Below are 15993 nucleotides of genomic sequence, written 5' to 3' on the forward strand. Positions count from 1 at the left end.
TACTTGTCACGCCTGTTCTCGAAGTGTTCTCGCATTCTTCCCTCTCACTTTCGGGTGGAATAAACTGTCCGTTTTATAGGACAATATAACCCGGATCGGACAAGGTATCCCAGTAGCCAAACAGCCAGAGACAATTACAAATGCATTGGATATTGCAGAGCAGACAAGGGTTGCATAGTTTTCCGGCACGCATTTCGCTAGCTTTGTGCGATTATTTTATTGGCAATTCTCGGAGCGGGTGAAGGAATCAACCAGACATCACTGTACGCCGTCCAGACGGACGGGTTCAACGCACTGGTACTGGAATGGAATCATCATCGGGTCATCCAGCCATTGTTGACTGCCAATTGGCCATATAACCAGACCGCGCGAGGCATCACAATCACAATCGGTCTGAACTATTTGCAATTCCCCAGACCCAAAAGCAGAAAACCCACAGCACATCTAGTGCAGACGACCCGCTGACTCAGAAATGTGGAACCATTTCCCATTCCCCCCTTTCGATTTCCATGCCATCCCGATCCCAATCCCAACGCAGCACCAGCCCATCACTATGGCCCATCCTCACGAGAACTGTCAACATTCCGTGGCGTCCTCATTTCGTGGCGAGTGAATTTACAATTTCTGCAGTAAGCACACCTTTTCACAGTCTACACGAAGAAAAAAATATAAATAAACGAAGTGAAAGTGATTTTTGCTGCTCATTATTATGTTCTTTGTTTTATTTAAATGGCTGCTGATGCAGTCGGTCCAGCAAATATTTATATCAAGTATTTCTTTCATCTTGATCTTGATTTTTTATTCAGTCTTTTCCATTCATTCACAAGTTTAATTCATTCTTAGCTTTTATTTCATTCCTCTTTATTGTGATTAAAAACTAATACTATAATTTTTTGATTTTATATCAATGCGATTTCTAGGGTCACCAGAGTTCTTTAAATAACTGCTTATGTTTTGGATATCATTTGAAAATAGATTGACCATGTTCTAAACTAAGTAATTTCTTACGTTTTGGTAGATAATTTCTCTCAGTGCCGTAGCTCTCTGCGGGGGCTGGATAGCTGCGAACACGAATGGGGAAAAAGTGAACCGCAACCGCTGCCCATTTTCGTGTGTCTCCGTTGTTTATGGTCCGTTGCGGTGGCCACCGTCAAGTGAGCATCTTCATCCTCTCCACCGGCCTTTTGCACCACCCACTACCCACTCCTCGCTGGGATAGGATCACCTCAGCTGGGTGGAGGCGGAATGCTTTCAAGTTATTTCACGGCGCTGTCTTCGTATTGGGATCAAGTCAATATTTGTCGAGCAAAAATTACTTCCTGCTCCGAAATTGTGGCATTTCTTAAGTAGCCTCATTCCCTGGGAGTGCCGCCACCTTGATGTTTGCATTACTGCCGCTGTCTTAATTTGCAAGAAATTACAAATAATTGTTTGTATAACTTGTATTGCGACCAAAAACGTTTTAATTAGGGAACGCTCCACATTTTGCGGCCTGCAACTTGAGTTCTTTTGAAATGAAAAAGTTCTTTTATCTTTTATGTTTTAATGAATATTATATGTTGTGCTTAACTCATACATTTCTTAAAGGTGCCAAGGTATTAAAATTAAAATTGAATTAAATCAGCAAAGGCTTGTAAAAGTGTGTGAATAAAAGTGTAGAAAATCGGCGTGTCATTCAATTTTGCAGAGCACATGTCCACTTTGCGACTGGGTTTCGATTTTTGCTGTCTGTCTGGCCGGAAGGGAGTTAAACCGGAAATACGAAAGGGGCGGAACCGCCCACTTGCCACCGTCCACTTTTCGCTTACCACTTCGCTCTTGTCAGTGGGAAGAAGGGGGCGTGTAAAGTTGGCTGTTGTGCTTGTTGTTGTCGCAGCTGTTTGTTTGTTGGCTGTTTGCTTTTAGCCAGCGCCAAAAGCGTGTCAAACGAAACTGGAAACTGGAAACTGAAAACGGGCGGGCGTTCTACACATGGGTACTTTAATGCGTGGAGCTTGGCAAACACAAATTCAGAAATGTGTACTTAAGAAGTCAAGGACTTGGCAAAGCTCTCTCAGATTTATTCCGTGCAACTCAAATGAGGCAAGGCAAACAGACAAATCAGCAAACCAAACTGATTGCTAACCCAAAAAAAAATTATAGTCGAATCTGCGAGGCTACTGCGCGGCATCCTCTAACTGGCCTGCAATTTTTGGGGGCCCAGCCTTCAAAAACGAATTTACATTACATTTGTGCACATCGCACTTGAGTTTTCATCTTTCGACACGTAAAGATGTCAGCGAATCCATTAGAAACACGCCATTAGCGTTGCCATTTAGTGTCATTAGCTGGAATTCATCGTCGTTCTTGAGCGCGTGGACATGCCGGAACTCAAAGGCGACCTTTGATCCAATGATATTGGCCTAAAAGCCTGGCGGTCGCTGCAATTACCGTTGTGGTTTGATTTCGCCCACGGCCCATCCGTATCCTGCATCCAGGATCCACAGTCAAGCTACACTTTTTCATCGCCTGTCTGCAACTGGCCTCGAACCGCAGCAATTAGTTGGTGTGGCCAGGTTTAATGGCCTTGTAATTGGTTATCGGAAGACCTTGCTTAGCTGAAAGGTATCTGGCTTTATCATGAAAAAACCACGTTAATTGGGTCAGTTAGATGTTATAGTAGGATAAAGCGGAGCCTTGTTAAATTCAAGCATTTAGTAGTTCAACTAAAGTCACCTATTAAAATGAGTAAGTTGCAATTATGAATACAAAATACATGCAACTATTTTGATACACATTTTGGTGGGGTATTAAAAGTGAAAGCTTTATGGAAACTGGCAAAGTGCCATGATAGTCAAAAGTAAAGGTAAGCAAGGACTAAGAAGGACGACCTGACCAGAACCTTTTCCAGGAACAATAGCGTTGTGTATGGCGCTGCCCCAACTGCCATTTGTCGAGTTCCTAATCCGACCATCGTGTCCATTGCAGCGGTCCTGCTGGCAGGATGTGAAGTAAGTGCGAAACGTTTCATCTGGCTTATTGCCATACTGCATCTGCAGGAGAAAGAAATCAGGAAATCAGTATTGCAATCAAATAAGCTTGCTTTAAGTGGAACATAAATGTAAGATTCAAATGAAACTGCAAACTCAAGACATAGAGAAAAGTCTTCGAAAGTCTAGAGAAAGCACTTACGGTTAAACAACTTTGAAATACAATATAAAGGTAACACAAAGTTGCAAACATCTGTGGTTTCACTTACCAGCGGTTTGTCCTGGCAGTCGCGCTGAAAGGACATCACCTTGCTCGAGTTGCGCTGAAATGGCAATGGCAATAGGAGATCCACATTACAAATGTATGCGCGACTGATTAATGATACCCACTTTCCCATTGCCACCAATCATCACGCTTGCTCACAGAGGGGCTTATTTGCATTTCGTATCTGCGAATCGAATTTGCATTTGCCCTCGTTTCAGCGGCCAAAGTAATTAATGCCCCAGGTCCCAAGTGCCTCAAAAAGAAATACGAGCAAAAAGCGGGTGAAAGGGTGAAATGCATATGATGTGAATGTGGATTTGGATGTGGATGTGGATGTGGATGTGGATGTGGATGTGGATGTGGATGTGGATGTGGATGTGGATATGGATGTGGATGTGCGGCACCGAAGCAATCTATGGCCCGAAAGCTAATGCGTAAACAAAGTTCGCACTAGGGACATTGGTTGTTGGGCGGGTAAAGTTTTAATTGCATTGCAGCTGACTGGCGAGCGTTGGCAATGCGACTAACATAAGTTTTTGTTCGGCAGGCGGCTTTGATCCGCATGGAATTCAATCAGCGATTTCGGCCCCGTCTAATGAGACGCTAGCAAATTTGGAAACCTCATTTGGTTATGTAAGACTTTCGGTGGGAAGTGGGGCTTCAAAGAGGCGACAAAGTTGACTTTGTGGGGGCGTAAGCTGGCCTAAGCCTTCCATGGGATCCAACGGCTACATGGAGTTGTTGGCTGTGGTATCCGCTGTGCACACTGTATGTGCTCCTTATTCGCCTTATACGCCCTCCTGGCTTTCCATTAAATTATGGTAATGGATTTTTTATGCACTCTGTTTTCGCTTCTTGGGCTTATTTTACAACCACTTTCGTTGCTCGTTGGCTTTGAGCCGCATACTGGTGAAAATTAATGCCAGACAAGCGGCGTCAATACTGTGAAAATAATCGAAAAGTCTGCACTTGATTGCAGAAACATAAAAAGGGGGAATTAAACCTTTTGCAACTGGCAAAATGTCTAGCCCGATTGACTTCATTCGATGAGGAATATTAAACATTTAATTTAACTAAAATTACTTTACTGACAGCAATTTATGTTTACTTGAATAACAACGTTTTTGCATTCTGTTTACTTGCACAATATCAAATGTAAGCTGGTATATGAAAACAAATTGATTTTGAGTAAATAGCAGGACAAGATGGTTACTTTTAGTTACTCAATGTTAAAGCTACCATTGCTCATACGCCGCGTGGGCCGGCGGAAAGTGCAGCTCTGTATTCAATTAGTGGAAGTGGAGAGCAGGCACGATTTAATGGCTCCGTCTGTATTCGTATATACTCGTTGTTTCTTTTTTTCTTTTTTGTTTTTTGCTCATCCCTTATGTGGCAGTCGCTAATTTCAGAAAAAGGGGCGAAACTTTAGCAGTGGCAACATTTAGCCAAACAAAGTTGAGCGATGCATAAAAATCAGGCATTCCATGTGCCACTTTGTTGCCGCAACAGCTGCGCTGCGGCAGCTCCAAATTGGAAGGATTGCGAAGATTGGGAGCGGGAGCGGGAGCGAGTGTGGCTGCAGATGGCTGCGGATGGCTGACGGCATACGTGAAGAGTTAAACGCTCCACAATTCCCGTTTGCCGACGCTCGGGAGCATTTTGTGGCACGTTCCACGGGCGTTTTACGATAGGGCCGAAGTTTTTCCGCCTTCCACTCACTTTTTCACATGCACAGTGTGGTGGCAAGAGTGGAAATTTGTACGGCATATGTACATGTACATGTAGTTTTTTAGTCTGTTTCTTTTTTACCCAACCCTAGTAGACATCACTCCTAACATCTTTAAAGCTATTCTAGAAATGTAATTATTTTCAAGAGGCTTTAAAAGTATTTATTTCTAAAGGAATTTACTATAAGTAGATTAACTGCCGAGGGAGAACCACTTAAGTACTTTACCTTTTTTCTGTTTCGATTTCTTTTCCACGTTTCTATTTTTTATTACAAAGTGCATAAGTATTTATGACCGACTTACCCGCATTTCGACGCGCATTGTCACACAGTACTTCTTGGTGCAGTTGAGCACGGTAACGGCACTGGCGTTCTTCAGGCAGGAGGTATCACTGTACCCATCCAAATAGGTGCACACATAGCAATCGAGCGCTGCAAAATACCAGATATATGTATTTGTAATAGAGGATTGAACGAGGTCATGACGTTGGCTTTCGTTTTCGTTTCGTTTCGTTTCGTGTATTCGAATTTAAATTTGATTTTGATTTTGATGATCATCGTGATCATCACAGCGTTGTCGTTGTGCTTTTCTTAGAATTTATTAATAGCCAGCCCCCCAGAGCAGTGGATGCAGACAAAAACAAACATTAGCGGCTATAAAAACACAATAATTAATTGAATTTAAGTGAGAATTTTGGCAGCAGACTTTCTGTCTATTTGCCAAGTGGCACGACAACGTCCTCGACATGTATCGCCGGCTATATCTATCTATCTATCTATTTATCTATATGGCTATACGAATAGCACAATCTATATTTGAATCAGCCTTTTGTGTAATAACAGTGACGTCAATGGCCCCACTAGTGGCCACAATTTCTGCGGCCCGAGATGTGTAAACGGATTGATGACACGAGACTTTTTGCTCGACCCTCGACAATGGTGTATGCTATACGGTGCTATACATGAATCTAAGAAATCAAAAGACATTGAAATGGTGTGTATCGAAATCCTTAGCGCTTACCACGAACACGAATCTATTTCTGTTCACAATCTGCACTATGAGTTCTGCATAAAAGTCTTGACCGCCGGGATCATTCTTGGCACGCTTCGATGCGGTTCGCGGTATTCGAAAGATAGAACATTGTATCATCCCGAGTGAGGCAGTCACAATGGGCTCTAATCGGCGAAAAATGCTAAATATTTTATATGATATCGGCGCTAAATAAATGTCACGAGTTTGCGGGAATCAAGCGCTTACTCAGGTATATAAAAATAGTCGGTACCATGCAAGAAAAAACTCAAAGTATTACTCATGTAAATGAATAAATGAGCAGCATTCCTTTCAAACAGTTTATCATGGGAATAACTTTTTTTTTAATATGGTTCTAGTTTAATTTCCTATTGATTTACACCAGCATACCATCATGTCAACATGGCGTGTGAGTGATGTATTCGTAAACTGTATGCCAAAAGTATAACTGACATCAAGTGTAACCATTTGGAACATTTATTTACACTTGATGGCAACTTGTGGGGGATGAATGCTGGTTCTAAAATTAAAACCAAGTCCTTTGTAATTTGCATAAATGTAAAATTCAGTTCTAAGGATAGCCATTGAGCTTGAGTGCCCTCAGTTCGCTGCCCTCGAGGATGCCGCTTTTAAAATCCGCCCGTTCCACTGTGACTGGAGGAGGACTACAGAGATCTTTGAAAAATGATTTGTATCAGCTTTTGTGAGGCAATCAATAAATTTGAATGTGGTCATCGGCGAGTGACGTCGACAGCTGAACTCGACAACAAAACAGAAGAAAATGAACCGAACCGCACCGAATTGTGAGAATAGAACGGAAGGCACAGTTCGGTGAATCAAGTGGGGGAAAATCAGGTCTCTATGTCCAATGCCCAGAAAAGTGAGGCGAAATGAGTGCCAAGAACACATTTTAAATTTACCTGATTTTTCGCGCTAAATTTCCGATGAGTTATGAGTCGTATGGCAAGGCAATTTCGCAATAAAACAGCTAATTAAGTTAAGCGGAAAACGACCTGCTAAGCGGGCACTCAGTGCCAATCAGTGGGTAAGGTTAGGATTTAAATGGGAAATGGGTGATGGATGATGGGTAATGGGTAATGGGAGATGGGAGATGAAATAGTTAGAAATACCATGCGAGAAAGCTGCTGACATTAAGACGACGCCGAGCACCGTGAAGAGTACGGATTTTGACAGTCCGTGCGGCGGATTCATGGCGATGACTTCTACTGCGATTTCCGAGCTCTGACAGCTGCGAATGCGAATGCGAATCCCGGAATCGTTGGAATCGTTCGACAACTGGCACTTGACTGACTCGAGTGGAGCTCGATAGCCGTCCATGTCGTTTGATGTTTGATAAATGCCAAACAACAATAATAAGAACATATCGATATGCATACTTAGGTACACACTCCTTATCGGCGGGCTAACAGGGAATGAAACTCTATTTGAACAGTAATTAATGGAAACAATAACGCTTTTTCTTGTTGCTTACAGCCCGACCGCTATGTCCCCGGCTCCCCCATCTTCCGCGAGACCAGCAGCCCAACGCCCCACCCCGCCCTCGCGGGGCCTATAACATCGCCGCCCACTTCAGCCTCCTCCTCCACCACCAACTCCAGCAACTCCACCAGCACCGCCGCCGATAGCACCGCCAGCAGCACCATCACCGCACCGGGAGCAGGAGCAGGAACAGGAGCAGGAGCAGGAGCAGGAACTGCATCTTCCAGGAGCCGAGGAGCCAGAGGTGGGTGCACACGTCTCAATGGAAATTAAATTACAAATTTACTTTGACGTAATTGGCTTTTAAATCACTTGGGTAGCAAAACTAATTACAAAGGTGTCTAAAAGTATGCGTTGAGCTAAATCAATGCTCCATGTTTGTAGACAGACTATTGAAAATTTAGCGTTGCATACTTTTGTACACCATTATATATAATATCACTGTAGAACTTCTGGTACTCAGAATAATTGATCATAATCTCTGTGAGTAGTACAATTCGTATAAATCATTTAGTAAGCGTATGTTCCCATTTTATTTCGAAATATGGTTTTGTGTTCTTTGCATTGAAAAGTACTGCTTTAATGACATCAACTCGAACTTATTTTCTCTGCGTGTCGAGTAAGATTTGTGGCCCGATGGCTGTTGGCTGATAGTTGACATAGTTTTCGCGACATTTGTGTAAATAATGTACAATGGCAACATGCAAATGGCCCTGCCCATATAATTTCCGGGCCTGTCAAACTTTTCGCAAATTCTGGGCCAAACTCTTCGTCGCCGTCGACCTCTTTTTATGCGCCTCGAGTTCCCTGACCTCCAGGCGACAGTCGTCCATGGAGTGGACTAGCATATGTATATATAAGCTTGGGGGAGATGGCGATGGCCATCATCTAATGGGGAATCTTCTTGAGTGCGCCTGGATAAACAACCATAAATGGCGGGAGTGAGATGTCCGGGATATTCTGTCGTCCGCACAATTAATTGTGGAATGGAATTCGATTATTTGATGATTATTATCTCAGCGCTGTTTGATTGTGTGCTTTGTTTTTCCACGAAAAGTTCGCCCCGTTTACGTGCGAAAATCTCTCGGCGTTTGTGGCCAGGGAAAATCCCCGGAGAATGGAGCTCAGCTACCCCCCGTTTTGGGGTTGACTCACCTAATGGCGCAACATGTGAGCCATCGACGAGTAAGGTGCCCATGTCACGCTATAGTCCATCGATTTTATTTGTTGATTTAGGAGCGAACTACGAATGCTTGGTGGTGTGCGGGGTAGTAGTTCACAGCTATTAGTTATCGTTTGAACTGCATTTATATGGGAACTTTTGTATTTGTTATTCCAGAAGTACAGGTACAAAGAAGTTTCAATTACATTTAAGTTTAATGAAACCAGTTTGTATATACATATGGTGCTTAGAAAGCAAAGAGCCATTAGTGTTTGTGTCTGCAAAACCATATAAAGCAACCGCAATAGGAAAGTAAAAGCTAGAAAGGAAACCGCAAATGTCTCTAAGCTGACTATTAATCCCTTTTTCCCACACAGCCATGACGGCATCTCTTGCTCATGCCGCACAGGGTAACCACAGCAACAATAGCAGCACCAGAGCCACATCCAACTCCAACTCCAACAGCAGCTCCAGCACCGGCAAGTCCAAGCCACCGGCTGGTTACATGAGCACCCGATCGGCGGCGATGATGGCCTTGGCATTGGGACAAACACCGGGTGGAAGGAGCGAAAAGTCACCGCAAGCTCCTCGAGCCTCATCACCCGCCCAGTCGCAAACCCAATCCCAGTCCCAGTCCCAAACGCAGTCACCACATTCCGGTGCTAACCGAAGACTATCGAATGCCTCTTCCCTACCCAGCAATGTGTCCAGATCCAAGCCATCGACGCCGACGGCGACCAGGGCGGCAGCTCAGCTCAATGGTTCGGGTCTCTTTTCCGGAGGCAGCAACTCCAGCGGCTCCGACAACGATGGATTCAGTGCGTCCGGCTCCTCGGCGGCCACTGCCCTGCGGCGTTTGTACTTCAAGAGCGGACGCAGCATCAAGAACAAGATCAATGCCTCGACCACGTCGTCGACTCCACTGAATGGTCTACCCCTGAATCCGGTGTCCAGTGCCTATCACAACTCCGTTGGTGGACCCATGCACAATATGACGACGGCAGGCGGAGTACCAAAAGTATGTATATATGGAAAACAAAATGTTGCGAAATTATACAAAAATATCTTTGTATCTTAAAGATACAAGTGCCACAGAAGCACTAGTTTCTAAGCCATTTGTATTCATTTAATACAGACACTTGGTTATATATTAGTCTGGCTTCAGAAATTGGCAGAGATTATACAGAGCTTTTTGCATTTAATCCATTTTAAAAGTGCTAAAAATCAACAGTGCAGAAGTAATTCCTGTAATCCCCTTGCAGCTGGTGGTGATGGGCACCTCATCAGCCTCGATTCCGGACACCACCATTAACACGTCCACGGACTCCGCCTGCACGCTCATCACGAATGTGACCCACACGGATACCTCGGAGACGTGCGACTCCCTGGACATGGGTGAGTTGCTTCACACACATCCCAATCTGATTGCTTGATTGATGTCCTTGTGTGGCCGAATTAATTAATCAACTAATCAATCTGGCCCGCGCCTTCTGCTATTCATACCTTCTTCCGACCTTCTTTCGTTTCCTTCGCTCCTCTGCCAGGTGACAACTCGGGTCCCAGTGAGCCGCTCTTCAGCTCGCTGGAGGAACCACTGCTCACCGCCGTCCACATCGATTCGGAGCACGAGGGTTTCGGTGGCATGGGTTGCGGCAGGGGAGGCACCAATGGACGCGGCGCCACTGAGCTGGAACTAACGAGCTGTTCAAGGTATCCGCCCAGGCCCGACATGAATCTCCAGGACAGCGTCGAGGTACGTGGCGGAATTTAATTCCGGATTAAATCCGCTTGCGGAGCAAACATTTTCGCAACTGAATCATGAGTTTATTCACTTGCGCCCAGAAATGGGTCCCTATTTCTTTTTAAAGTCAGAATTGTGCTTTATTCTTCAAAATGGAAAATGTGTATGAGGCACTTGTAACAATTTAAACGTTTTTAAGTTTTATGCATCCCTTAAAACTCTTTGATTGCTTTAGTGCTTTAGTTAAACATGAGTATCCACTTTGGACAGTATTTTCATTATCCTACAAGTCGTAAACTGCCAGTGCATTTCCATAAATGTACCCAGCAGTTAATCAGTTCAGAAAGAGTTTTTTTCTAAGAGAATATTGGCCTTATGGTGTTATTACGTTTCCTTGCAGAGCCAGGAGTCCTGTTTGTCCATCCTGACCGGCGAGCCGTCCTCCACGACGCCACTGCTCTCCTCGCAGCGACGCCACCCGACGGGCGGTCACTCGCCGGGTAGCCAACGCCAGGAGCGGGAGCGGGAGCGGGAGCCTAGTACGGCTCCACCGCCCACTCGAGTGCGGGAGCACTTCACCTTCGATCCCCCGCAGTCACCGAAGTCGGCGCGCAGCAGCGAAAAGTCCACTAGCCACTTTTCCTTCAAGAACTATGGTAATGAGTCAGCTAAAGACACCGGAGTGGGCTCGGGCGCAGGATGTGGAGCAGGAGTGGGAGGAGGAGGAGGACCTGGATCCGGGGTGGGAGGAAATGGAGTTATGGCCGCCAGTGAAGGCGACGAGGAGGATGACGAGCGCAGCGGCGACAGCATTGGCAATCGCAGCAAGAAACTGCGACCCCGGGAGCGAGATCCCAACCACATCTCGCCCAGCGTGTCGCCCTCGCACAGTCGCCGGGCAAGTCCGAAGCGGGAGAAGCGCCGGACCACGCCCATTGCCTCCACGGGCGCCATATCCAAGGTCAGCTCAGCGCCGCCCACCATGAAGGATGTGAATTTTTTCGGTAGCTCCGGGAAGCAAAAACAGCGACCATCGCAACAGAACATTCCACCGCACCAACTATCGCCATCGGCGCAGCAGCGCAAGTACTCATCCAGTTCCTCCAGCGGAAGCAGCGAACGATGCTTGCGGGAGGCCACCGGTCCCGGTACCATGTTCCCCTTCGATCGGGAGGCTCTGGACTACGAGCGCATCCAGCGCGAGTGCTTTGCTCCCAGCTCCACGACGGCCAGCAACAGCAGTGATTCGGAGGCGGAAAACTGTTCCGTGTATGAGCGAAAATCGGGAGCAGACATCTTCCAGCAGTACTCGCGATTGAGCCACCAGGAGCAACTGCAGCAGCACTACCAGGAGCAGCGCGACTGGGAGCGCGATCGACCGCCGTCGCGCAAGAACTCCAAACGCATCCGACCGGACTCGGTGATCCACACAACCATACGGGAGAACCAGCAGTATGTGCCGCAGTCGGATGCCTTCTATCCCCAGGCCAAGTCCTCCTCCTCGCCCAGCGATCACTCCTACGCCGAGCTAAACAAGTTCGAGGACATTGCCAGCAAGTTTGAGCAGATACCGCCCAAGCATGGCTCCGTTTCCGGTTCCGGATCCGGTTCCCTGCTGAATCTTCACCACAAGATGCCCAGTCCGGGCAGCGAGTCCGCGGTCAGTCCCACGGACTCCGCTCGCCGCAGATCCTTCAAGAACAAGCAGCGCCACCAGAAGGAGGAGCACTTCTACATCCAAACGGAGGATCGCAACGCCGCTGGCAATGGACCCATCAACGTGACCGCCAATCCCCTGGAGGCAGCCGCCGTCTGCAAGCAGCCACGTGCCACCATCGTCGTGCAGCAGGTGAGTTCTCCTAGGATTAAGCTACTGAATAAGAATCTTTCCGATCGCAATCTATAAATATTAATCGTGATGCGCCGTGATTTCTTACTAAGGATAGTACCTGCATGTGTGCTGCCGATTCCCAGGAAATTTTCCAATGTGGGGTGCTCGCGGATAATGAGTACTTATTGATTTATGGGCCGGTTCTATTGATAATGTTCTTGGGAGCACATCTGTGTGGGGACATACGGATAACGGAAGCTCTCTTTGTCCAACTCTCCAGCTTCGATTTGCTCCCTTGTGGGAACCCATGGCTGCCTGCCATGCAATTCCGCTCCCCATTATCCGCATTTTCCGCATATCGCACCGCTTTGTCTGCGCTCCCACATCCACTCCCAATTTTCCACTTTTCCTCTCTGGCGCTTTCTCTCTCTCGCCAGATTTTCACAGCTAATAAAAAGAGGGGCACGCGCCACCGATCTCGTCAGTTATAGAGCGCCATCCGAAAGCAAAGCATCGCCATTAAGCAGCGGAAACGCGAGAAATCACACTGAAGTATTATTATCTAGAGATCGTGTTGTTACTGAAAGTGCCAACCTGTTTGTGTTAGCTATGTAAACGCAGTGCCTTACGAACAATCAAGGCGGTAAAAAGGATAATAAATCCCTTAAACAATTCCTAACGATATTTCCGTATTCAAAGTCTATAAATCCGGTGAATTAGTGTAATATGGCGCCCTTCTACAAGCGCATCTGCCGCAGTCTTTCAAAGCGCTACAAGGAGGTAACTATATTGCAGCTATATTTCCTATGCGCCACAAAGTCCCCCAAAGCCTTCCGCTTGATTGATTTTCCTAATGAGCCAACAACTAGTAGGAGGGGGGGCAACAATAAGCCCTCAGTTGATAAGATAACAAGTTGATGGGCTTGATCCATCGAACAGCCGATATGCGAAATGCGAGATTTATCGAGTAACAATGACGTCAATTTGGTCATAAATTTCCATTCCATTCCAGTCCGCTCCGCTCTGCTTGGGTCCGCGATAGTGGTTATGGATGAATTCCTGCCTAGATCGGAATTCGGATAGCTTGTTATCAGAGTGGACACCCACTTGATGGGATGTTGCGACACAATCGCCGCTTTCGGTGAATGAGTTTCTGAGTTTCTGACCCACAATGAATTTTGTCGTAAATAATTAAAATGTTGCAAGTGACAGCGAAATGCGAGGGGGGGATATTTTTTATTTTTCCGAACATCTCCCCGATGACAGATGTCAAAATAAACTACCACAACGAAGCGGGACCCAGTTGCCCAGTTTATAGAGAGTCCGTAGCAGATCGCAGGTTGTTTTCGCCTTATTTATTTACTTGCTCACATCGGATCATAAAAACATGAAAGCAAAGGCCGCCAAAGTGGCGGCAAAAGGGGGCGGGAACTTGTCACGGAGCCCAGACAAACAAATATAAAGATATAGATATAGATATAGATTATCTATCTGTTCGAGTTTATTTAACGATTTCATTGTAAACGGCAGTGAGTTAGCATTTTATTCCTCGCACTTTTGCCCGTGATGCATAAAGAGAGAATCGAATCGCTGGGCGGGTTGTAGAAGTGCATATATGGTATGTAGATACAGATACAAATACAGAAACAGATACATATACAGCTATAGATTCAGATAGATTATAGATGTTCAGCGCGAAGGCATTTCCTGGTGCAAAAGAAAAACAACAACAGATATAGATATGTGCACAGCATACTGGCAGGAAGAGTATAATGTACCATTCAATTGAATTTCCAATCCCAAAAACAAGCCATAAGAAACGACGTGCGGAGTGGAGATTTTTTTTCCCAAGAACCAAGCGTGGCGCATCCTCCATTATTTAGTAGCCCAACCTTCAATCAGGTGTAAAGTGTAATTGTTTCTCGCGTAGATCGATTGCCACCGTAAGTTTCAGATGGATTCAGGGTGTGCGTGTGCGGGCATCGAGACGGTATAAATCTACATAAATTGCATGCGTCCCAGCCAGATACTTGGACGATACGATACCTGGCGATTTATCTACCAATTCACCTCTCACCTCCTTCGATTCAGTTTACCTGCTCACCTTGTCCGCTCCTTTGGCGAATTATTAGCAGGCACGCACTTGGTTGGCGATTGCAGCCTTGTGGGTGGCGGTTGGCGGTTGGCAAGTGGCAGGTGGCTGGTGGCGTTTGGAGGTTGTCTAATCCACCCAGCACCACACTCTCCTCCACTCATGCCATTTCCACCTTCAAAGTAAACATCGGCAGAAACGCAAACATGTTTCCCCAGTTTTTCCCATTGTTGGTTGTTGTTTCCTATTGATTTTACATTGAGTGGTCGAATGGCTTCCTTTGATTTCACGCAAATGTGTGCGAGAGTGCATTTGCCGCTCAATGGCCTTCGACGGCCTTTGATGCCATAAATCGCTTAAGGTTTGTCCTTGCTGGACCTTAAACTTCCACCATAAACACGCAAGCCAATGAAATGCAACTACAAAAGACTGAGCACAACTAATTACCTATTATTTGAATTAGCCAACTACACAAGTTAATTGGCCATTATTTCGCTGCCGCAGCCTTCAAAGGTCAGTTTACCCCAGCATATTTTTTTTTGGCACTTTCACTTAGCGCCGCGGCCATTCACTCTTTTAGTTGCCGATTTTGCCGATCATTGATAAATGATAAATGGGAGAAACGGTTATTGACTCTGCCAGGGCCGAAAATCCATATCCAATGCGGCTAATTATAGCGCACTTATGGCCAAACATTCGACGCTTGCTTTGTGGTCACGGACTCGATTAGGTTCACCTCAACCTTAGCACAGCGATTTGAACCCAGCAATTGGCAACAGTATTGCCCGGCCGGACCTGAACTTTCCTCGCAGCTGGACACTGCGTATACTTGATAATTGCCAACGGGTCGGCTACTTAATTCGGCCACTTGATGCCTGATGCCGCCTGTACTGGCTGCTGATACTCTGTGACCCCTGCAGCTACTTCATAATCACGCTCCACCATTTTCCCTCTGCCATTTTGAGGGCACTGTGTCTCTGGGCGGATTCAGTAGGCCGCTCAGTGCGATTCTGCTCGAGGACAATTGCCTTACAAAGTGACATTAATTAGCTGATTTATGAACCGCCCCCGCACACCTGGACCTGCTTTCATCCTCCACTTTGCCACTTTGATGGCAAATTCATTGACCCCATTCGGTTTGGCGAAGGCTGCTACTGCATTTGCTGCAGAAACAGCAGATACAGATACAGATACAGCTGCATCAGCATCAGCATCAGCATCAGCATCTGCAACTGCACTTGCTGCAGCACAGCCATAAATAAACCTTTGCTATAAATAAACAGCAACAAGGAGATATAGATATAGATATAGATCTGCGAGCGTTCTGCTCTTGTTATTGTGCATATGCCAAACATACCAAAAGTAATCGTTCGCGGAAACATTTCCCAGCAGCGCAAATAGTTTGCTGCAGGTAAATAACCTTACTAAAGTTGCACTTTGCCCTTGCTCAGCTGTCTGCCGCGTGCTCAGATTCAGTTTCAGGAAAAGAAATCCCTAACGAGGAAAAATCACCCGAAATGTTTCACTTTGGGGAAAAAGCGGTACATCAAATCGCAGACACTTTCATTTCGGCCAACATCGTGATTAGTGTGCGGCGTGAAAATTATGGTGTTTTGGGAAATCGCAATTTAAACAGCGTCTGCATGCGGTAATGATATGTTTTCCACTTTGGCCGGA

At 45.9% G+C, this 15993-nt stretch overlaps 2 protein-coding genes across 5 annotated transcripts in view; one reads left to right on the forward strand and one right to left on the reverse strand.

The window, feature by feature from the left end:
* The window catches only part of LOC120444979, a 35666-nt gene that overhangs the window by 8209 nt on the left and 11464 nt on the right, over nucleotides 1–15993 (forward strand). For 2 of the 4 annotated variants that reach the window (XM_039625004.1, XM_039625005.1), the window contains exons 2-6: nucleotides 7485–7734; nucleotides 9030–9670; nucleotides 9915–10047; nucleotides 10197–10405; nucleotides 10794–12242. In XM_039625004.1, coding sequence (XP_039480938.1) covers nucleotides 7485–7734; nucleotides 9030–9670; nucleotides 9915–10047; nucleotides 10197–10405; nucleotides 10794–12242 — 2682 coding nt within the window. Of the gene's footprint in view, nucleotides 1–7484; nucleotides 7735–9029; nucleotides 9671–9914; nucleotides 10048–10196; nucleotides 10406–10793; nucleotides 12243–12874; nucleotides 13005–15993 lie in introns of those variants that run through there. The other 2 variants (XM_039625006.1, XM_039625007.1) reach the window with 1 other exon arrangement.
* LOC120444982 lies at nucleotides 934–7282 on the reverse strand. The gene is made up of 4 exons (XM_039625009.1): nucleotides 7121–7282; nucleotides 5265–5392; nucleotides 3239–3292; nucleotides 934–3032 (listed from the first exon to the last, which is right to left on the reverse strand). The coding sequence occupies exons 1-4, from the start codon at nucleotides 7200–7202 to the stop codon at nucleotides 2805–2807; spliced, it is 492 nt and encodes a 163-aa protein (XP_039480943.1). The 5' UTR covers nucleotides 7203–7282; the 3' UTR covers nucleotides 934–2804.

The sequence above is a fragment of the Drosophila santomea genome, chromosome 2R (genome assembly GCF_016746245.2).
Source record: "Drosophila santomea strain STO CAGO 1482 chromosome 2R, Prin_Dsan_1.1, whole genome shotgun sequence".
In the NCBI taxonomy this organism is placed as follows: Eukaryota; Metazoa; Arthropoda; class Insecta; order Diptera; family Drosophilidae; genus Drosophila; species Drosophila santomea.